This window comes from Rhinolophus ferrumequinum, chromosome 13 (genome assembly GCF_004115265.2).
Source record: "Rhinolophus ferrumequinum isolate MPI-CBG mRhiFer1 chromosome 13, mRhiFer1_v1.p, whole genome shotgun sequence".
NCBI classification, from domain to species: domain Eukaryota; kingdom Metazoa; phylum Chordata; class Mammalia; order Chiroptera; family Rhinolophidae; genus Rhinolophus; species Rhinolophus ferrumequinum.
This window is the reverse complement of record NC_046296.1, coordinates 55,663,036-55,686,690: the sequence shown is the minus strand read 5'-3', so window position 1 is coordinate 55,686,690 and position 23,655 is coordinate 55,663,036. Positions and strand designations below refer to the sequence as shown.

The following is a 23,655-nucleotide window of genomic DNA, read 5'->3' as shown; positions in this document are numbered from 1 at the left end:
GTGGAGAGATGCCCAAGATCTGACTCGGGTCTTCTGTGGTTATTAGGAATTTGCCAACTGCATGTGGAGGGGAAGGGACAGAAAGGGAAAATATTTCAGGAAGATAGGACAGCATGTGTAGAGGCCTGGAAGGCAGAGACTGTATCTTGACGAGCTTTGATTTCCTAGTTTATTAGGATAGTGCAGTGCACATGGTATATCATCACTGAGTATTTGTTGAAAGAATGAAGGAATTGCTATTTCCTTACTAGTAGAAGTAGAAGCTCCTACTATTTCAAAGGAATGTCAAGCAACTCCAAAAAAAATTGTTAGAAACTTAAATTTAGGTTAAAAATCTAAACACAAACACAATTTATATTAAGCTCAACTCTCATAATTTCTTAGTTCTGTATTAGATCTTTACTCAAAAATGTATAGCCATGGAAAGGGAATACAGACACCAACAAGCTGGCTGCCTGGCTCACAGTACTTTCTTTTTCTGTAAAAGTCTCCATTTAGGGTGGCCCTCAGCAGCTACATCTCTGGTTTTTTGTTGTTTATTTTTTTTAACCTGTTGCCACCTTCTCCCTCCCTCCACGCAGGTGAATGATATAAAGGTAAACCATGTGATCCAAGACTTGTCCAATCAGGGTCCTAAAAGAAATGAAGAGGTAAAATGCGAGGCTTGGCCATGATACCAGCCAGGAAAGGACACAGTTCACAATGGGACAGAACAAACCTGGCCCTCTTAGAAGGAGACCACAGAAGAGTTCTAGCAGTGTTCCAGTCCTGGAACCCATTTTCCCAGGGGCTCAGCTGGACTCCATCCTTCCAGTGGTTATGTAAGTAACCACAATATCCTTCCAATCAATTCCTCCTTTATATCCTAGCTGATCTGAGTTGGGTCTCTGTCACTTGCAGTCAGAAGACTCGACTACCATAGGGAACCAAGACATGCAATGGGAGACAAACTTACCCAGCTTCTCTGTGGCTTCCACACAGATACTAGGACACATGCCCTCAGTGTAAGTTGCCACCAGAAGATACAGCTGGGTCTTCACAACAACCACACCAGTGTTTTCCTGGATAAGAATAAAATAGAATGCCCTCTCTTGGTTCTAATAGCAGGACTAGCAGTTACCCTCTAGCCATACTTTTCACTATTTCCTGACTTCCATACATTCATATATTTGTTTTTGGACTCTCCACTCTTTTCCACTAATTGTAGTGTTGTCTTTCCTAAAAAATTTCAGACTGTTGTATTAGCAGCATGTATATTTTGAAAAAGTTCCCCAATTGACTGTAATATACCCCTATCTCAATGAGAACAACTGATGTAATGGAAAAGTAATACTTTTTGGAATCGGACAGCTCTGGGCTTGAATCCCAGCACCTCCATTTTCTGCTGCATGACTATAGACGAGTTATTTAACCTTGTTTGTCCTCACTTTCCACATCTGTAAAATGAGGCACTTAGTTTGTAATGTGGACAAAGTGTGTCTAATCCGTAATTAGGGCACCCGGTAAATGTGAATTTCACCTTAATTACTCATAGGCAACAGAGAATCAGGAGAGGTTTAAGCACAGAGTGATAGGATATCATCCTTTTTTTTTTTTTTTGAAGGAGGATATAGAATATGAAGGATGGACTGCAATAGAGAGAGACAGTTCAGGCAAGGTTTAGATTCTAGAATGAACATTTCTCAAAACCAGGCTTTGTTAGTACTTTCTTTTGCATATGCTTTCCTGGCACTAGATTGCTGTGTCAGACATTGCTATTGCAATAATGGGCTTAGTCTGTTTCATAGATAGGATCAAAAGAGACACACAAAATTGAAGTCAAATTCTTTTCTAAAGGTTTTTACCCAGATGTTTTCAAATCTTCAATACTCACATTCTTAGCATAAAGAGAATAATCATCTGCCCGGACACATTTGTAGTCCTTTTCCTTGAAATACAGTCCTTCTCTTCTGGTTTGCAAAGGGTTCTTGGCATATCCATTCACAAGTGTTTTGACATCATTGGGCATGACCTGCAGAGGTTAAATAGGTTAGAAGTTAGCAAACTGTGGCAGGCCAGCCATATTTGGCCCACTGTCAATTTCTGTAGGCCTGCAAGCTAAGAATGGTTTTTATATTTTTAAGTAGTTGGGGGGAAAATCAAAATAATATTTTGTGACGTGTAAAAATCACGTAAAATTCAAACTTCAGTGTTCATAAATAAAGTTTTACTGGAACATAGTCATACCCATTCTTTCATGTATAGTCTTTGGCTGCTCTGCCATTACAACTGCAGGCTAGTTATGTGGTTGTGACACAAACCATATGGCCTGGAAACCTAAAATACTTGTATTTACTATGGCTCTTTACAGAAACAGTTTAAAACTCTTATGATCAAATTTGATTTTTCTTTAAAATTCTATGCCCAAACTTATTTTTTCTTACACTAAATCCTGGTGATGCTACACACAGGGTGCGCTCCTGGAGTTTGATGAGGGCTGCACTGTCCACATGCTTCGTTCCCAGGAGGGTATCTAACAGTAAGTTCTGCAAATGGCTCATGCTCCCTCAGCTCTGAAAAGGGCTGCAGCTTGAAAGGATCCGCTCTGGCTCACTTTTAAAAGGCCTGTAAAGAGAGATCCCCTAAGATACTTTGGACAGTGTTAGTATCAGCCTGTGTACTTTGAAAAGATGAAAAGTGGTGGCCCATCACCTAGTGTGGACTAATACGCCAAGAGGAAAATAGAATCATAGAAAATCACACAGAGCAGGCTACGAAGTGAGTTTGTCAAATCACAACTCCTTTTTTTTTTTTTTTTTTTTTTTTTTTTAGCTATGTCAATGGTTTGCGTCAGAACCATTTGGAATTAAGAAAGAAAAAACAAGAGCCGGCAGGGATGGAGACCACCGAACTACGGAAAGGCTATGATATGCTGGCCATGAGTCCTCACATTCCCTTCCCGCTGACCAGCATCAGGACACGGACCAACACCCTAGGGGACTAAAAACACTTTTAAGGCACTTGAAGCGACATTTTCTGCACAAATCACCAGGTCTTTTTGGACTGTCCTCATCAGGCTAAGCTCCACAAATGCTCGTCCTTCCAAGGGATCCTGAGGGCAGGCGTCCCTTTTCTGCACTCACTTCACGGTAGTTTGGCCCACGGGGGGGGGTGGGGGGGTGGGGGTGGGGATTCCCAGAGCCGGACCGAGGGCGATGGAGTGGGGGCCAATACCAGTCCTGTTGGCTGGGGAGACGCACAGCAGGCACAGGTTGGGGGGAGCGCGGTGGGCCAGGTGGGAGCGGGAGCCACCAAGCTCTCCGGCCAGGAGCGCAACGATCCACCAGGGGCTGGCGTGCCAACCAGCCGGCCGTCAAAGACGCGGAGAAAGGCGGGACGGAAAGGTGAAGTGCCAACTATTGGCTGCGACAGTTGCCCGTCACCGGGAAGCGCAACGACCGGCTCCGCGACCCTGGACCTGACAACCCGCGTCCGCACTGCAGGCTGCCAGGTTCCCTCTCAGCGTGACGCGGCCGTGGGAGCGCAGCGGCGGGGTCTCGGGAGCCAGCGGCCTCGCGGAGTCCGGAGTCCTCCGCCCGCCGCGGCGCCGCGCGGACTCGTTGTCTTTGCAGCGGCGGAGGGGGCCACAGGGGTCCTGCGTCCCTAGACACTGGACGCGAAACGTTCTCACGTTCCGAGGCGACGGGCGCGAGCTGAAGCCACAGGCCTAGGGGCTCACTCTCCTGCTGCAGCCGACGCCTCCCGTGCCGTGGGCCGTCAGCCGGACCCCCGCGCAGTGCAGGAGAGACGAAGGCCCTGCCAATCTTGGGAGGGGAGCTGAGGTGCTTGCCGCGCGGCCTGCAACCTTCTTGCCAGACCCGACGGAGGCCGCAAGCACCTTCCTGACAGGGCCAGGGTGGGAGGGAAGGGACGCGGTCCTGGGTGCTGTAGGTCTACAACGGAGCAACCCCTAAATGACAGCTTCTCCCACAGATACGGTCCTTAAGGGATGGGGCTCCCCGTTTCTCTAAGCAGCTCTGCCTGTGTGGACTTAAGTAGCCATAACATTGCAACTCCCCGTTCGCGGCCATCAGTCAGAAAACTGCGGCAATGTGACTCCTAGGGGACAGGCTGAGAATGCACAGACTTCAACGGGTTATGCTGTGGAAGGACGTGGGAAGCCTGGAATTGCTGGGGGATGCGGGTCAGTGCAGAGAGAACCTCCCTGCTTAAAGGAGGCTGGTTCTGAAGATTTTAGCAGAAGCTATGGTGAAGGCCTCTTGTTAGGGCAAGTGTGGATGGCTAATGTTCAGAAACCATTCGATGTCAGTTCAGGGTCACAAAGTATTGATTACTAATTAAAAAGAAGAGAAAAATAAGATGATTATGAATTCTCATTACTAAATAAGCTAACTTTTTTAGTTTTCCTAGGTGCTCTGTTATTTGTGATCACAATGAAAAATTTAGACAATGGTGATCTGATAACTGACAAACTTGCCAAGCTCAAGAGCTCAAAAGAATGGTTGGAACCACAGCCACTTTCTTTTATGGAGGTACAATAGTATGGCATTTTGAAGTTTATACTTGGGTAGTTGCACTGAGAAGCAGCTTGCACTAAATATATTTTTCTATGTTTTCTATTTCATTCTGCTCTTTACTATTCCCTTGATTTTACTAACTTTGTGTTTACTCTGCTCTTCATTTTCTGCCTTCTGAAGGTAGATTGTAAGAAAGTTATAGTTTCTCTTGAAGCACTGCTTCAGTTGCGTCACCCAAATTTATACATGTGTTTTTTTAAGATGGTAATTTCCTTTTTTCTAAACAGCTTTATTAAGGTATAATTGATATACATACAAAAGCTGCATATATTTAAAGCATACATGTATTTAAATTTTGACATATATATTCATGCATTAAACCATCAACACAATCAAGATAATGAACATATTCAATACTCCCAATGTTTCCTCATTGTATCCCTTGGTAATATCCCCCTCCCTGCCTACCCCCAAGGCAATCACTGATTTGCTTTCTGTCACTAAAGTTCATTTTGCATTTAAAAACTTATATAAATGTAATTTTATAGTATGTATTCCTCTTGTCTGGTGTCTTTCACTCAGCATAATTATTTTGCATATACAATACTTCATTCCTTTTTTTTGCTGAATGCTGTATGACCCAGTTTGCCCATCTGTTGATAGACATTTGGGTTGTTTGCAGTTTGAGGGTGTTACAATTAAAGCTGTTAGGAACATTCATGTATATGTCTTTGTATGGACATATACTTTCATTTCTCCTGAGTAAATATCTAGTTGTGGAATGGTAGGTCATATGGTAAATGAATTTAACTTTCTATGAAATTGCCAAACTGTTTTCCAAAGTGATTGTGTTATTTTACATTTCCACTGTGTATGAGAGTTCCAGTTATTTTACATCCTAGCCAACATTTGGTAGTTGCGTGTATGCACGCGCGCACACAAGCTTTTTAATTTGAGATATTCTGAAAGATGTATAATGGCATCTCACTGTGGTTTTAATTTGCATTTTCCAAATGACTAATGATGTTGAGCATCTTTTCATATCTTACTTGCCAATTATATATGTTAGTGAAGTATTTATTCAACTATTTTGTTGATTTTTAAATTCAGCTGTTATTGTTGAAGTTTTATCATTGAGATATAATTCACATGTCATAAAATGCACTACTCTACTTAGGTGTACAATTCAGTGGTTTTCAGTATAGTCACAATGTTGGGCAACCATCACCACTAGCTAATTCCAGAACATTTTCATCACCCTATAAAAAAAACCCTCATACCCTGTTGCTGTCACTCTCCATTCCCTTCTCCCCCTGACCTCTGGCAACCACTAATCTACTTTCTTTCAGATTTGTCTATTCTGGACATTTTATACAAATAGAATCATACAGTATGTGGTCCTTTGTGACTGGCTTCTTTCCACTTAGCAGAGTGTTTCCGAGGTTCATCCACGTTGTAGCACATATCAGTACTTTGTTCCTTGTTCTGGCCAAATAATATTCCCTTATATGGATATACCACATTTTATTTATCCATTCATCAGTGGATGGGCATTTGGATTGTTTCTAGTTTTTGGCCATTATGAATAATGCTGCTATGAACATTTACGTATAAATTTTTTTTTTTTTTTAAAGATTTTATTGGGGAAGAGGAACAGGACTTTATTGGGGAACAGTGTGTACTTCCAGGACTTTTTTCCAAGTGAAGTTGTTGTCCTTTCAATCTTAGTTGTGGAGGGTGCCGTTCAGCTTCAAGTTATTGTCCTTTCAGTCTTAGTTGGGGAGGGCGCAGCTCAGCTCCAGGTCCAGTTGCGGTTGCTAGTTGCAGGGGGCGTAGCCCACCATCCCTTGCGGGACTCGGAGTTGAACTGGCAAACTTGTGGTTGAGAGCCCACTGGCCCATGTGGGAATTGAACCGGCAGCCTTCGGAGTTAGGAGCACGGAGCTCACCGCCTGAGCCACCGGGCCGGGCCTGTGTATAAGTTTTGTGTGAACATGTTTTCCACCCTCTTGGGTAGAGAACCTAAGAATGAAATTGGTAGGTCATATGTTGATGATTAACTTTCTGAGGAACTGCCTACCTATTTCCTACAGTGGCTGTACCATTTTTGCATTCTCATCACCAATGTGTGAGGATTCCAATTTCGCCACTGCTTGGATTTCACTGAACCGCTTACATCTGTGGGCTTATAGTTCCCAACAAATTTGGAAAAAATTTCAGCCATTATTTTTTCAAATATTTTTTCGATTCCCCCCACTTGGGGAAATACAATTATGTGTATACAGTGTCAGAGTTTGAAATCATCCCACAGCCCACTGACACTCTGTTCATTTTTTTTTTCAGACTCTTTCCCCCCTGCATTTCATTTTGGACAGCTTCTATTGGTATGATTTTTAAGTTTACTAATCTTCTGTAATGTCAAATCTGCCGATAAGCCTGTCTGGTGTATTTTTCATCTCAGACATTGTAATTTTCATCCCAAGAAATTTTATTTGGGTCATATTTTTCCCTGTCTCAAAATATCTTCTGTTTCCTCTAGCTTCCTGAACTTATGAACTACAGGTATAATAATTTATTTTAATGTCCTGTTCTAATGAATATATCACCTATGTTATTTCTGGGTCAGTTTTGATTGCTTTTCCTCTAAATTATTGGTCAATTTTTCTGCTTCTTTGTATGCCTGGTATTTTTTTTTTTAATTGGATGCCAGAAATTGTGAATTTTACTTTGTTGAGTGTTGGATGCTTCTGATTTCCCATAAATATTCTTGAGCTTGGTTCTGGGATGCAGTTAAGTTACTTGGTCATAATTTGGTTCTTTCAGGTGTTGCCTCCAACTGTGTTAGGCAGGAGCATAGCACATCTAGTGTATGGCTAATTTTGCTCCACTACTTATAGAAAATCCCTCCAAATACTCAACTCTATGCTTTGTGAACCATGGAGTTTTTCACTATGGCTGATGTTAAGAGGAGTAACTCCTGGGGCTGTGTGACCTCTAGGGATTGTTCCCCCTAATCCTTTCATGTGCTTCTTGGCCCAGCATTTCTTTGGGTAGTTTCTCCACATGCATATAATGTTCAGCATTCAGCTGAGGAATCCAGGGGTCCCTCTATACATCTAACCCTCTACGAGCCGCAAAGCTCTTTCTTTGTGTAACTTTCCTCCCTCTGGTACTCTGCCCTATGAAACATAGCTGCCCAGACTCCTAGCTTCCCTCCCATCTCAGGGAGACAGCTAGGTTCTACCTGATACCTGTCTCTGTGTCAGTCTTTCCAGGTACTGAACTGAGCTATTATTGGGCTCACTTTGCCTTCTATTTCTTGGGGTCCACTGTCCTTCGTTGCCTGATGTCCAACGTCTTGAAAACTAATGTTTCATTTTTTTTTTTAAAGTGGGAGAGTAAATCTGTTCCCTGTTACTCTATCTTGTCTGAAAATAGCAGTTATCACCCCAACCATTGTTTCTTCAGTTTTTTCTGCTCCTTTCTTTTGTCACTTCTGGGACTCCAATTACCCACTTGTTGAACCTTTTGTTGTTGTCTCATAAATCACTGCAGCTCTGTTCATTATTTTCCAATCTTTTTTTCTGTTTTTCAGATTGGATAATTTCTAATAATCTGTGTTCAAGTTCACTGACTCTTTTTATGAAATCTCCAATCTGCTACTGAGCCCACTTAAGTTTATTAACTTTAAGAACTGTATTTTCTACTTGAATCTTTTTTATAGTCTATATTTCTCTGCTGATTATTTTCTATCCATTCATTAGGAACATATTTCCTTTCACTTCTTAAGCATAGCTATAATAGTTGACCTAAAATCCTTGTCTGCTAATTCCAATATATGGGCTGTCTCAGAGTTGGTCTCCATTGATTGTCTTTCTCTTAAGTTGGGTCTCATTTTCTTGTTTCTTTGTGTGTCTAGTAATTTAGACTATATTTTGGATATTATGAATGATACATTATAAAGGGTCTGGATTCTGTTATATTCCTCTAAAGAAAACTGAGCTTTTGTTTTAGCAGGCAGTTAACTTGGCTGACCTCAAACCCCAAACTCTGTCTCTCCTGTACTTGACAGCAGATGAAATCATTGTTTAGTCTTTCTTAGCTTTAAATGAGCTGCATGGAGTCTGGCTTATACATATATAATTCAAGGATCTGCCAGAGATTTGGTCAGATTTTTATTTTCAGAATTTGTGGCATTCCCCTTTACGGCTTTCTTCTTTCAGGTACTTCTTCTCTCACTTCCTAGCTCCTATGGTTACCCTGAACTCTGTCTTCTAATTCTTGAATTTGTTAAACTGCATGTTTCTGAGTTTGAGCCAACTTCTTTAGCCCTGACTGAGGCCTGCAGTTAGTTAAAAGTCCATAAAAAACTGAAAACTTACCCAGTGCTGTTTTCTTTTTTCCACATGTTGACTACCCTTTAGTTTCTCCATGCTTTTGGTCAGTCTCTAGTGTCTTCAGATTGTTGGTTTTTATATTTTTGTCTAGAATATTAATTCAGTACCCATCTTGGTTTTGAGAATAACAGATTTCCCAGGATAGCAACTCTGTGAGGCAGAAAGAACATAGAAAATGAATTGGGATAAGTGTGTTCCAAGCGAGGGGGAAGTATTTTGAGGTGGATAAATGGTAATGTGTCTTTTACAGTAATACATTTTTTAAAATTTAAACATTCACTGTATTGTTTGATCACCCCTTGTATATAGCACAACACTATTTTTAACCACTTTTAAGTGTATAATTCAGTGACATTAATTACATTCACATGTATTGTAGCAATCTTTTGTATTTTCTGGTAGATATTGTGAAAGATTATGAAAATAGAAACAAAATTAATATTAACTATTTCCTGAAGAATTGTATTGTTTTAAAATCTGAAAGTGTGACTTGTATATAAATAATATTAATATTTGATAACTATAATGACAAAATGAATTCAAATAGAGTTCACTAATGATTAAATGAATTCAAATAGAGGCCTCCTTCTATTTTAACCCATAAAAGCTTAAAGAATTTTAAAGGATGTGAAAAAAAGATGTGTTCTACCAACCATGTGACTCTGGGCAAGTCATTTGTAATTGTTGAGACTCAAAATGTTTGAGCTGAGTTATTTTTTGCCCTAGAAGGATTTGTAGATTAAAGAAAAAAGATTCAAATATACTTTAAAAAATATTTTATGATATGATTTTAGGTATAAAAACTGGATTTACAGAGAACTTTCCAGGGATATTTCTGTCACATAAAATATGAGTCAAGATAGCGTTAATAATTTGATTTTTTAAGATTTGATTTTCAAATTTTCATTCTGTCATTTTAGGAATTAGCTTATGAAGATATTGATACAGCTACTAAATCAATATTATATAGAGAACATTATGTAATTAAGGTAAGAATTGACTATAGAATATGTCAATTAAAAATTAATTTTTTCCATTTTAGATATAGTGCATAGTCATAAAAATTTTAGAAAATATAGAAAATAGAATAAAAAACACTCATTAGCCCCTAGGATTAACCTAAAGAGGTCTCTGAGATTGCTTTAATTGACTTCCTCTCTTTCTATATTTTGTGGAGATTCTTTCACGGATACCCTATAAGAGTTTTCCCTTCTCACTTGTTCTTTCATCTTAGTGGGCCGTCGATGGAGTCATTATGTATTCTTAACAGCTTTAAGAGCTGTTATTGGAACACAGTGACCAATTATTACTCAGGTATATCTAGGTAAGAACAAGGCTAACTGTAGCAGGATGGGTTTAATTATAAGACAAGACAAATGTCCATGTGAAGTATATTAAACACTGGAGTGGGTAACCTGCTTTTTTTTAAGAGTTATTTTAGAGTTGTTTAAAAAGGAAAGGAGCTATTGAGATTGGTTGAAGTGTGCTATGATCTGAAGATAGAGGGTTAATCTCCACAAAGAAGGAAGCTCTCAGGGTTTTTTGTTTTTCTTCTGTTATTTTGAATTTTATGTTGTCGATCCTAATAATTACTTGAGTTCATTTGCTAGATGAAATGTGGATGAGAAGTTTTGTTGATTTAGTTTATAGCCTAAATCAGGCATTTTCTTTGCAGGCTACTTGCCATTTAGGCCAGGTTGTGCTACACTTCCATCTCTGTTTTTGTCTCCTTTTCCCCCCCTACAGAATATTCTTCCACATTCAGTCATCCTTTCTTTTCCTAGATAACTGTTCATTCTTTAAGGCACATCTGAAAGGTCTCCCACTTTGGGAAGTTTTAAAAATTTAATCATGTTTCCATTGTGGTAAAATATATATAACAAAATTTGCTATTTTTAACCATTTTAAGTGTACAATTCAGTTACATTAATTACATTTACATGTTGTACACCCATCACTGCTATTTCCAAATAGATGGATCTATGCAAACATAACCACTACCTATTTCCAAAACTTTTTCATCACCCCAACTGAAACTTCATACTCATTGAGCAATAACTCCCCATTCTTCCCTCCCCAAGCCGCTGGTAACCTCTAATTTACTTTCTGTCTCTATGAACTTGCCTATTACAGATATTTTATATAAGTGGAATTCTACAATATCTGTCCTTTTATGTCTGTCTAATTTCACTTAGCATATTGTTTTCAAGGTTTATCCATGTTGTAGAATGTATCAGAACTTCATTCCTTTTTATAGCTGTGTATTATTCCATTGTATATGCCACATTTTGTTTATACATTCATCTGTTGATGGACACTTGAGTTGCTTCCATTCCACTTTTTGGCTATTGTGAACAATGCTGCAGTAAGTATCTGTTTGAGCCCATTTTTAATTCTTTTACATATATATAACTTGCTATATTGTCCCTCCTCCCATTGTTTTGTGGATTTGTTTTGTAGTTTGTCTCACCAGGGAGAGCAGGCATGTTGTCTAATTTATCCATGTATTCCTTGTTTCCAGTAGAGTGTGTGTCACACAGTAGAAGCCAAGTCAACTGAATTAATGAATGACTTTGTGGGTTATTTTTAGGAATATAAATGCAATTTAAAATTTAGAATAAGAAAGCATTAAGATAATATGTCTTTTCTATCACTGTTTACTAGGATCTAGATAAGTATTTACAACATCATGAATTCTTAAATACAAGAAGAAAAGAGATGTTATATAAAAGATGGGTTGACCGTGTGGCAGATCCTCTCCAGAAGAAAATTATAGAAAAAGTTTGTTCACATAAGAAAATTGAAAAAAGGAGACAAGAGGAATCAGATAGTTTTATAAAATATGTAAATAAAAAGGTACTAAGAGATCATTTGATACTTTTTCAGTTGGCTTAAAAACTATGATCATCTTTATTTATAATCATCCAAATGGCCTGCCCTACCCCACTCTATGTATGTGTAATCTACACTCAGTTATAGCATATACTATTCTTAAATCCAGGGCTTGTGGAAAAGATGGAGGGAGGAGGGTTATGTCTGGATTCAAATGTATACATTAGAATCATTCTTCTTTGTTGTTCCCATGTAACTTAATTTTATATGCCAATTAAAACAATTTGGACTCTAGGTTCAAGACACACACACACACACACACACACACAAATTTGTTCCAGAACTTGATTATTTACAAAGCTATAAAATATTTCTGTTCTCCTAGCATTTTAAAGAGATCTGAGATGTTTGAACAGTAAGCATTTAAAAACAAATTCCCAAATCTTTCAGTTTTCCAACACTTTTTATTAAAATCTTGCAAATTTTAAGTAGATTCCTTCTATCACTATGTATTTATTCCTTGGATACATTAAATTTAACTTCAAATTTGGTCTTCCCTTCCCTTTCCTTTTGCATTTGTCACTGATGCCATTTTGAAGTACAAGAATGGAACCATGTGTTTGACAAGTCCTACGATGCTCAAAATTAATTGCTCACCTTTTGTTATGTGTGGTTTATTTCCTTCCTATAGGGAAATGTATTTATAGAACATTATGACCTCAAAGAGTATGATCCTTTTTATATGAGCAAAGAGGACCTGAATTTTCTGAAGGTAGGATAGATTTCTTATTTTAATTTTGGTATTATGTAGTTGATTTTTTTATAGCAGCTCTAATATATGAGACACCCTTTAATGATTCCCTAAGAATGTAGTAGCATCCTAAGAAGAGCTTTCCATCTTCATATTGTAGAAAAGGAACAAAAAGCCAAAGTCCAAAGTAAACTAAACCTCTGTAAAATCTGAAAATATTGTATAATTGGATAATACGAGGTATGACAATTAAGTTCTTGAACTCATCCTAGAAAAAGTGCTACATACCTCATTGTTGAATATCATGAAGTACTCTCCTTGGGAAGCTATGAACTGACGCCAGCACCTTGTCCACCCTTCAAAGCAATTTTGGAACTCTTTTTCTGGAATGGCCATCAGAGCTGTCGTCATATTACCCTTGATGTCCTGAATGTCATCAAAATGTCTTCCTTTCAATATTTCCTTTATCTTCTGGTAAAGAAAGAAGTCATTGGGGGCTAGATCAGGTGTGTAGGGAGGGTGTTCCAATGCAGTTATTTGTTTACTGGCTAAAAACTCCCTTTTAGACAGTGCTGTATGAGCTAGTGCATTGTCGTGATGCAAGAGCCATGAATTGTTGGCGAAAAGTTTAGGTCATCTAACTTTCATGCAGCCTTTTTAGCACTTCCAAATAGTAAACTTGGTTAACTCTTTGTTCAGTTGGTACAAATTCATAATGAATAATCTCTCTGACATCAAAAAGGGTTAGAACATCTCTGCAACAAGTTTGCGAACTTAACTGTCAGACCTGTATACACATTTTTATTTTACAAGAATGGGCTTATACCATACATTAGGTTTTACAGTCTGCTTTTTTCCCCTCAATAGTTTATGATTTCCTTCTCTGTCAACAGATTTAAATATATAATTTTAATCATTGCATCGTATTCTATTATTAATAGCAGCTAACTTGCACTGAGGGCTTAACCAAATGTTAGGAGTTTTTCTTTTCTTTTCTTTTTTCATTTTATTTCATCTTCACTGCAACCATGTCAGGTAATTTACAGATGAGGCACAGATAGGTTAAGTTACTTGTCCAAGGCCACACAGCTGTAAAGAGCAGAACATAGATGTTTCTAACCATATATGGTATCTTGCTAAATCATTTTTTCTTTTTTTTACATACTCCGTATTTTGAACATCTGGATTGCTTTTGACCTACTGCTTTTATAAGTGACATTGTGATGAACATCCCTGTAACTATTTGTTTTTTTTCCTTAGGGTAGGTTGCTAGAAGTAGAATTGCTGAGTTAAAGGTTATGCATGATTTTGATTCATATTGCCAAATTGTTCTCCAGAATGGTGGTATAAATTTGCACCCCAACCAGAGTCCATTTTTTCCCACATTTTTGCTAGCAGTGGATATTAATCCAAATAAAACAAAAAACCTATCTTGCTTGAGTCATAGACATTTTAAACTGCTGGTATTTGCAAAGCAGGTCCCTAACCCCACTCCCAAATTGGGGTATGTGTATGTGCTATTGTCCTTATTTTTATAGGTGAGAGTTAAACTGACAGCCTTACATATGCTAACTAGTAACACAGCTCATAAGGGGCACTATTGGGACTTGAAACCAGATCTTTTTGATACCAAAATTCCATTCTGTTCTTTTACCATGCTGTCTTTCTAAATGAAGCTGAGACGTGACCTCTTAAGATAAGCTGTGCACACGGAGGTTATAGCAGCAGTTCTCAAAGTGAAGTACATAGACCTGTGAGAGTCCCAAAACCTTGTACAGGGCCTATTAGGCCAAATCTTTTCATAATAGGGCCAAATATTACTTGCCTTTTTCATGTATTGACATTTGCTTTGATGGTGCAAAAGCAATGGTACATAAAACTGCTGGTGACTTAGAAGAACTTAAGTCCGTGTTACCAAATAGTTATTATATTCTTCATTGCCATGCACTCACAGTAAAAAATAAAAAATAATTCAATTTCACTTAATATCCTTGATCAAGTAGTAAAACTTATTTTATTAATTCTTACTCCTTGTGGACAAATCTTTTTAATATTCTGTGTGATGAATGGAAAGTATGCAAAGAACACTGCTGCTGCATACTGAAATACAGTACGATTGTTTGAACTGTGAGCTGAACTGGCTGATTTTTTTTCATAGACACAGTTTTTACTTGAAAGAATGACTTACAAAACTATGGTTGTTAAATCTTGGGTATTTGGCAGACATTTTCTGGAAAATTAACAAAATGAGTCTGTCACTTCAAGAAAAACAACTGACAATATTTGTTGCCAATGACAAAATGTGAGCTTTCAAACAAAAAATTTGAATTTTGGAAAAATCATATTTACTACCACAACTGTGAAAGCATCCCAGTACTCAAACACTTTACTGATGACATTGGTAATAATATTAATGAATGTGATTACTGTATAATGAAATGTATTAACATTTGGAAGATTTCACATAACTCCGTGATCCGATTTTTTCCAAACAAATAATTTATGACATGGATGAAAGATCCATTCTAAGTTCAGGTTAGACCAATGGGTTTTAATGCAGCAGAGTTTGAATAATTTATTGATATAGTTTCAGATTCTACATGAGAACTAACTTTTAAGATACTACCACTTGTGGAGTTTGGGTATAGTATCTAAGAAGAATATCCACAATGATCTGAAGGGGCTATTAAAACAAGAGCTAACCACAGCTGGAGGGCCTTGATAAGAGATGTATTGGAGTGCCCCTATCTCTGTTATGGTTAAATATATGGTGGTTAGATTGACATTAGTTTGTAGATACTGTATTTTTGATTCTTCTGGCATAAGAACCATAAATGGATATTTAGGATTGACTGAAAAAGACCTGAAACCCAGTCCTCAAAGAAGTGCTTTTCTTGTAGGTTACCATCCCACCGCTTCGTGACCCTTTGAAAAAGGCACAATATGACCAAGATGATGAAAAAAGAATTCTCCTTCAGTGTGAGACTGGTACTTAGTTTCTAATTGTTATGTGATTTCATAACCCAATAGCGATGGGAGTTGCATTTCAGTGTGCTAATTTAGGTTACTGATCTTCTTGCAGGCAAAATATATACTATGAAAGAATTTAAAGAGATTGAGAAGGCCAAACTGTATTCCAGATTCCCAAGAATTTCTAATGCAAGGCACTTTATAACTCCAAATGAGTGGCTTAAACTGCCTACGAGCTATATAGAAAGTGAATTTTGTAAAAGGAACAGGTAATGTTTAATATTATAGAAATTATGGAACCTGTTGTAATTGGAAAAATTATGGAACCTGTTGTAATTGGAAAAATTTTTGTCATAGATATGATTCTTTTTAAAATTTGTTTTCAATGAGAAATATACTGTAATTCTTGTCTTTGTTCTTCAGCATGTCATTTTTTTTTTCCTTGGGTACTTTCAAGATTTTCTCTTTGTCTTGGGTTTTCGTTAGCTTGACTATGATGGGTGTAGGTATGTTTTTCCTTTTCTTTCTGTTTATTCTACTTAGGTTCTCTGAGATTTCTTCTATCTGTGGTTTGATGTCTTTCATTATTTTTTGGGAAATTCTAGGCCACTGTCACTTCAAATATTTCTTATGCCCCATTCTTTGTGTTTAGTTCTGAGACTCCAATTACATGTAAGTTAGACAATCCGATATTGTCCCATGGCCACATATCTCTTAGATACTTTTTTTTTAAAAAAACTTTTTTTCTCCTGGTATATTTCAATTGGACAATTTTTACTGACCTATATTTAAGTTCACTGAGTCTTTTCTCAGCTGTGTCCCATTTACTGAAGAGCCTATCAGAGGAATTCTTCACCTCTGATGTGATGATTTTTATTTCTAGTAATTTCCATTTGATATTTTACAGTATTTCATTTCCCCTGAAATTCTCTACCTATTTATACGTTGTTCACCTTCCCATTAGATTGTTTAATATATTAATCACAGTTATTTTAAATTCCCTATAGGATAGTTCCAACATTAGGGTCATTTCTGAATCTGGTTCTGTTGATTGCTGTATATCTTAACAGTGGGTTATTCTGTCTTGCCTTTTTTTGCATGTCTTGGAATTTTTGATTGAATGCCAGATATTTGAGGTTATTTTATCTTGCTTTTTTGGGCACGTCTTGTAATTTTTGACTGATAACATGAACACAGGAAGCCCTTTCATCATTAATAAAGCTTTGTACACTAATATAGATGTTTGTTATACCCACTTCTTTTCTGTTACTCAAAACGTATTTCAAAATCCACATTTTCTAGGAAAACTCATTCTGATTAACTTAGGATCAAACTGATCCTTTCCATGAATTCTATGTGTGACCATTTACATACCAGGTGTACTGAGTATGGTAGTTAGAAGAATGGCCAGGGCTCTTCGTTTCAGACAACTGAATCCACACTTGGAAAGGATTCAGTTTTTGAGGATTTATACTGCTCACAGAATCATTAGGAAGTCTTAAGAAACATAGCCGAGATTCAGGAGTAACTCCCAAACTCACGTGCAGAACTGGTTGGCAGAGGGATGTGTTGTTTCTGCTATGATCAGGAAGCTGCAGAATCAGGAAGGTGCTGTTCCAGCTGTTGGCCTCAGAACCACACCAGCTCTGCTATAATCTGTGCCAGCAAAATGGATGTCCCTCAGAGGGCTAGTATCGCCCCTCAAATTTATTCTTGAGTGGCGGCAAGACTAGAAGGATCTAAAGGCACCTGTCTGCCACCTAATGGCAAGAGAGATTGGGAAATAGAGTGTGTGGGCTCTCTCTTGGAAACACATTTTATATTTATGCTTGTAAATGGCACAGTCTCTATGTCTTCTGTTTACATTAGCGTATCCACTCCCAGTGGGTAGGGAGTGCTTTAAACTGCCTAGCCGACTGAGTCTAGGTTCTTAGTAAACAGTAAACCAATATCCAGCATGGTTTCAGCAACTTACACCCCCAAAAATGCATACAAGTTTGAAGTAATGGTATTTTGGACAATATACATAGATGTCACTATAGAAGAATAATTTCTGGAAGAGTATAAGCTAGTATTATTTTCAAAACATCCTCACACATCTTGTTATCTTGTTAAAGGTTAAAAGTGAAAGTGAATTTTAATGTTAGTAGTTTGGATTTGAAACCCTTGGCAAGAGCTCCTCATCTTCTGGAATCCCAGGAAGAAGAAAATGCAGTTATTTACAAGTAAGCCTGCTGTTCTATAGCTTTGTTCTTCTTTTATTTAAGATGCTTGGCTGTGTTTCCACCCTTTGTCATCCTTTTAAATTGCTGGAGTTAGTGCCGAGGTATATGAAAGACTCTTGGGGAATGACGCACCTCCCAACATTGTGTCTGGGTGAGGCGGCAACTGTCCTCAGCTCTGGTTTTAAAGGATGAATAGCTAACATATTTAGAAACAACAAGCACAGACATAGGAAAAAGTTGTTAACAACTCATATTAAAGGTGAGATTTTAATTGGAGCAGTAAAAATGGCATCTTGGACTAGTTTTGGTGGGCAGTAGCTGTTACAGTATTGTACCCAGAGTGAAGAGAAGTTATAAGCAGAGAAGTGGTACATACTACTGTGTGTGCAACATGAGGAGTCATCTCAATGAACTGGCTATGGAATTAAGAGTAAGAGATTTCTCTACATAGGTACAGCACTTGTTAAAAGTGTGTAACTTGTTAACTATCTGATTAAAAGTAATGGGATCCCTCAGACTTTGCTGGAGGGAATGTAAAATGATGCAGTAAATTTGGAAAACACTTTGGCAGTTTCTCAAAATCTAAAACATTAAATTACTATGTGACCCAGCAATTCAACTCCTAGGTTTCTACCCAGGAGAAATGGAAATGTGTCCCCATAAAGAAGATTGGTAGCTGAGTGAATATTCACAGCAGCATTACTCACAATAGCCCCAAAGTGGAAACGACCCAAATGTTCATCAACTGGTGAATGGATAAATAAAATGTTGTATATTTATATATGGAATACTATTTGGCAATTAAAAGGAGAAGAAGTACTGATACATACTACACAACATGGATGGACTTTAAAACTATTATACTCAGTGAAGGAAGACAATCACAAAAGACGATTGTATAATTCAATTTACATGAAATATCAGAATAGGCAAATCTATAGAGACAGAAAGCAGATTAATGGTTGCCTAGGGCTGGGGCTGGGAATGGAGAATGACTGACTGTAAATGAGCATGACGTTTTTGGACTGATAGAAATGGTCTAAAATTAGATTGTGGTGATGGTTGCATAACTCTGTAAATATACTAAAAATCATTGGTGTGGACACTTAAAATGGGTGAATTTTCTGGTGTGTAAATTATGTCTCGGTAAAGCCATTGATAATAATAAAAGAAGAATCTAGTAAGGCAGAAGAAAAATGAGCTTGTATGATGTTTAGAAGCTGGTCTACAATTCTCTTTTCCTAAAAAGCCCCAAAGTAAGCTGCAGTGGTTTCCATTTCCTTTCTCTGTATAGGTTCAGAATTTGATGAATTAATACAGTGTGCCAGAAGGTGGAGGGCTTTTCGAGAGGCTTGATGATGGCCTGGCCAGCAGAGAACTATTCTAATTGCCTCATGGGGAACTTAGTGATTTAAAGTAGAAACAGATGACTGTTGGCGATGGAGCTGGCTATTATGGGCTTCTCCGTGTGCATGAGGTGTGGTTTAATAATTTGCTGCTTTTGCATTGGAAGCTGAAATTGAGAGATAATAGAAGTACTGAAACTAAGCCCTATTCACTTGGTAGCTGAAACCTTAAAAGATGGAATGGTTCAGATCACTCTTATATACTAGGTTCCAAAAGAGTAAATTCCTACAATCCCTAACTGCCATGGTCTCGGACTAAGCTGTTTGGGTCAGGTTTCAGGATAATCCTATTTAATTTCTATATGTGGTATAAAAGGAGGGGTTTTGTCCTCAAATAACCTCTCCTAGCAGAGTGAGACCCAGCCATGAAGAATACTGCACTGTTGAAGTACCTATGGCTTATATTTTAGACTAAAGGCTTAAGTCTATGAACTTCCCCTGGGAGAAGGAAGAGGAAGATTAGATTCTCTTCCGTGAATGAGGGAAGCATCCCAATATGGATCAGGGATGAAGGCATATTTGTCTTTGGCAGAGTTAGACCTGCCCAGGGGAGGCACATGGACAACTCTGTGAGGGGTCATTTACTCTGAAGGAACCTTACTCAGCTGATTAAGCAGCAAAGAGAGTTCAGATGAAAATATTATTGGAGCGAGGTAATGCCATTTACTTGGGTTTCTTTTTCATAGAAATATGCAAATTCACGTAGAACTCATCAGATTTAAATAAAAAATTAAATGCTACAATTGAGTTGATCATTATGAGAACACTTTCCTGTCTGGTTCCTCCCTACAGAAACAAGGGGTCATGTTTTCTGGAAAAAGAACCTCTGTGTTATCAGGAGGGAAAGAATCCAAGTCCCAAGGAGGCCAACTCTGGAGGGCACTTTTCTTCCTTGAACCCTGGCCAAGAGGAAGAATGCAATGAGGATCAGAATGCGGTGAGAGCTGGGGGAGTCCCATTTTGCAATACCCAAGGCAGCAAAGGCTGATAGCAAAATCTTCTCTCTATGGCAGGCTTCTCGGAAGAGAGGAGGCAGTGGAACAATCCCTCCCTCCACCCCCGAAAAAGAAAAAAAAAGAAAGGTGAGGGAGACAGTAGAAGAAACTGAGGCAGGTTTCATTAATTCAGGGGGAATGGAAAGGTTGCTTCTGGGAGCTACACAATGGAGGTGCCCTCCAGTGGGTGCGCTGTGGGGCACCGAGCTCCCTCTCCTGAGCTTTAGCCCTTCTTCTCTCTCTCCACCATCTCTACCTGTCATTCACCACTTGTCACACCCAAGCCAGGCCCAAACTTTGGTTCCCCTTAATTCAGCAACGACAGGCAGAAAATTTTCTAAAGGACTATATACGAAATTAAAGTTGTAAAATTTAAGAAATAAAGTAAAAGCCTCAACACTTAAAATGTAAAATGTATAGAAGTATAGGTAGGTGTTCACAGAATAGACTTCTTATCCTAAGGTAACTACAGTTAAACTTGGTGGTCATGTGATGGTCTAGCCTGGGCCTACTTCTCTCCAGGCCTGGTGCCACTTCTCCCCTTCAGTTCTCTTCTCCACACCCTGTGTCCCAGGGCTCCAGAGTTTAGCCTCTTTAAGGCGTGGTTTTCCAGGAGCAGTCACGGCCCACTCTCCTATTATCCAGTTAGAAATCAATATGGGAATGGTTTGTTGCTCTGACAATCAATGTTTCCATTTTCTTTTTGACTGTCTCTCCATTTCCCCACTCCCACCCTAAAGAATAAAGGAGCTGCCTTTTTTTTTTACTCACTCATAGTAAATGTATTAAAACTATTCTGTAGTTTAACTCCCGTTACTGTCATATTTTAGTACCCTCCTATGTGCTTGCTTTCATCCTCAAAATGTAACAAGTGCCTATTCTGGGCCAGGCAGTGTTTGAGGGGCTGGAGACATAGTGTTAAACAAAGCAGATAAAGCTCTTATCTCGAGGAGCTTACATTTTGATGGGGGAGACAATAAACAAATGAATAAGTATATAATATCCTGTGCGCTAGTATTAGGTTGGTGCAAAAGTAATTGCAGTTTAAAAGGTTAAAAATAATTGTAAAAACTGCAATTACTTTTGCACCAACCTACCTAATAGTAAGTGTAATGAGGAAAGTAAAATGGGTAAAGTGGAGCGGAAGAACTATCCCAACAGAACAGATTTAAATGGACAGTGAGGAAAAAGTTTTACATTGCTTTATAATCATAACCTACAAACCCTGCTTATGTGTTGTAATTGGTTATGGGTATCTTGAATTTAACCAGCCCCAAATAGGATCATTTCTTATTTTTGCACAACCAGCCCCAAATAGGATCATTTCTTATTTTTGCACTTCTGCCCCTCTTCCTGCCAAACCTGCTTTCACTCCAAATTTCCCCTAGTTCTGTGAATAGGACCATAATTCAACCAGGACCCTTTAGGACAAAAATCTAGGAGTCGTCTTTGATTCCTTGCTTTCACTCACTTGCCACGTCTAACGGGTAATGAGCTTTGTCGGCTCGTTCACTCCTAGGCTCCTCACTACTACCACCGGCTCAAACCACTGTGATCTTACCTGGCCTAATGCACTAGCCTCCTCACTGGTCTTCCGGCTTCCACTCTCACGCCTCCACTCTCACCCCTGTATAATCTATTCTCCTCGCAGCAGCCATATTCTTTAAAAATGTTAATTAGATCAGATTTCTCCCCTACTCAAAACTTTCGAATGGCTTCGCCTCACATTTTGGATTTTATTCTCCTTATCATGCCTCTCACCCCTTATACGATTGGGCATACCTCGTCTCCTGCCTTTCTCTCCTCACTCATTACGCTCCAGCCTCACTGGCTTTTTCTCGTTTTCTGAACATGCCTGCCTTGCTCCCATCGCAGGCTTTTGCCTCTGCCAGGAACCCTCTTTCCCCAGATCTCTCCATGTCTCACTCCCTCAGTTCACTCAGTGAACTGTGCAGTTCACATTGCACAAATGTCCTCTCTTCAGAGACGCCTTCTCTGACTTCTCTACTCAAAATTGTCCCTCTCATCCTTCCTACCCCCTTCACATTTCTCAAACGGAGGGCAGGACAATCTATCAATTGTAAGGGGAAGGAAGCAGTACATGGATACAGACGGGTGAAGCTACCTTGGTGAATTTTGTGAAGGAAGACTGTTTACTTCTGTTTACTTCATTTTCTCAATGAAGTGAGGTCATCCATCAGCTGATAGAGAAGGTGAAGGATAGAGCTTTAGAGTCCTGAAAAGAGAAGAAAGGAATCCAGTATTTTCTAAATCACAACAATCCTAGTGTAAATTAGCACTGTAGGACCATGGGGGGGGGTCCCTCAAATCATATCACACATATAATAGGGTTGTCTGTATCCCTGAATCTCTGCATGTTTCTGAATCCAGATAGAGTGAGGAGGGGCTGAGGCGGGAGGTTTGGGTGAGGACCTTACCTGCCAGATGAATCACTCAGCTGTCAGGAGGACGAAGCTTCAGGGGGATCAGCTCAGCTCAGGAACTCTTTCTGCTCTGTAAGCCCCTCATCCCTACATCACACTGAACTCTTCTCTTCTGTCACCTTCAAAAGGTTTGAGCAACCAAGGAGCACACACCCTGATCCTTGCCTGGTAAGAGAGGACCACAAAGGCTGCTTCAGAGGAAGCCATCTGCCAGCAGGAATCATTCAGTGTGAGGACCAAGGAAGGCACTCAACAATTGTTCTGTGTCTAAGAAAAGCATCGGCAATAAACTCTTAATTTTTGTTCAGTGTCTGTATGATAATTAAGAAACCACAGTACCACGTATTGACAGTTATTGCAAATGTATTTTCCCCAGAGGTTACAAAATACTGCTTGAAAGGGACACTAAAAATAATAATAGCCACCTTACCGAGTGCTCATATTCCCTTGGCCTTTCCCTAATTTAAGGTGTGCTCCCTTTGGTCAGGCCCCCTTAAAATCCACCCCCACATATTCTGCGCAGCCACCACTTTCCAACAGTCTTCGGGAAATTTAAAAATTCATTTCGAGTATGATTACCCAGTTGCTGATTCTGATTCTGCGCATCACCCTCTGGCTCATGTTGAGTTTGACTCGTAGTCACAGGAAGACCTAGTAGGACCTAGAGGACGAGAGCAGAATTGTGTTTTCCTTAGGCAAAGGGGACCCTAAAAATCATTCCTCGAGCTGTAGCCCTAGATCATCCAGATAAAGGGTAAATTCTCTTTAGCATTAACTTACATTACCTCAATTTATAAAAAAAATCAAAACATGGGGTGGTGTGGGGCCGTGCGGTTGAAGGCCCCACGTGTGCGGTTGGAGGGCGCGTGGAGCCCGCCCTCTCTTCCTTCCCGACCTCCCCGCGTCGCGGGCGGAGGAGAAAAGGGTAGGGGGTCCAGAGGAGAGGGGCTCGGGTTTACACAGCACTGTAATCTGTTCTTAAAAGGACGCCCCCTCACCCTCTCTGAATCCTCAGTCGCGGCCCCGCTGCTTCCGGCGGTGCGTTCACGGCCCGCGCCCCGGCCTTCCGCCCTCCACCCTCCGCCCCGACGCCGCCGCCGGGACGCCCGGGACGCCCG

At 39.3% G+C, this 23,655-nt stretch overlaps 3 protein-coding genes and 1 long non-coding RNA gene across 16 annotated transcripts in view; 2 read left to right on the top strand and 2 right to left on the bottom strand.

Moving 5' to 3' along the window:
* PFN4 (profilin family member 4) overlaps positions 1-3,344 on the bottom strand; it is a 17,768-nt gene extending 14,424 nt beyond the window's left edge. For both annotated transcript variants that reach the window (XM_033124850.1, XM_033124851.1), the window contains exons 1-4: positions 3,214-3,344; positions 2,424-2,604; positions 1,874-2,011; positions 956-1,061 (exon numbers count right to left, since the gene is read on the bottom strand). In XM_033124850.1, the coding sequence (XP_032980741.1) occupies positions 956-1,061; positions 1,874-2,011; positions 2,424-2,540 (361 nt within the window). In that variant the 5' untranslated portion in view covers positions 2,541-2,604; positions 3,214-3,344. The remainder of the gene's footprint in view (positions 1-955; positions 1,062-1,873; positions 2,012-2,423; positions 2,605-3,213) is intronic.
* LOC117032815 (uncharacterized) lies at positions 2,820-3,730 on the top strand. Its single transcript, XM_033124441.1, is given in 3 exon segments — positions 2,820-2,828; positions 3,056-3,619; positions 3,621-3,730. Coding segments are annotated over 3 exon segments (663 nt in total). The 3' UTR covers positions 3,711-3,730.
* On the top strand, positions 3,685-22,862 carry FAM228B (family with sequence similarity 228 member B). Of its 11 annotated transcripts, none has more exons than XM_033124842.1 (11): positions 3,685-3,821; positions 4,402-4,532; positions 6,861-6,901; positions 9,835-9,903; positions 11,579-11,770; positions 12,438-12,518; positions 15,398-15,485; positions 15,580-15,736; positions 17,585-17,692; positions 19,891-20,035; positions 20,112-21,097. In XM_033124842.1, the coding sequence occupies exons 2-11, from the start codon at positions 4,499-4,501 to the stop codon at positions 20,460-20,462; spliced, it is 1,266 nt and encodes a 421-aa protein (XP_032980733.1). In that variant the 5' UTR covers positions 3,685-3,821; positions 4,402-4,498; the 3' UTR covers positions 20,463-21,097. The 11 variants fall into 11 exon arrangements, with proteins under 11 accessions (XP_032980733.1, XP_032980732.1, XP_032980738.1 ...); XM_033124843.1 differs by lacking the exon at positions 3,685-3,821 and adding an exon at positions 4,042-4,183; XM_033124841.1 differs by lacking the exon at positions 6,861-6,901 and having other exon boundaries at positions 20,112-21,093.
* LOC117033006 (uncharacterized) lies at positions 6,405-23,655 on the bottom strand. Of its 2 annotated transcripts, none has more exons than XR_004424824.1 (6): positions 23,536-23,655; positions 23,117-23,198; positions 22,532-22,702; positions 22,219-22,329; positions 8,900-9,064; positions 6,405-6,539 (listed from the first exon to the last, which is right to left on the bottom strand). It is a non-coding gene; the product is annotated as an uncharacterized LOC117033006 (long non-coding RNA). The 2 variants fall into 2 exon arrangements; XR_004424825.1 differs by lacking the exons at positions 6,405-6,539; positions 8,900-9,064 and adding exons at positions 20,022-20,149; positions 21,572-21,573.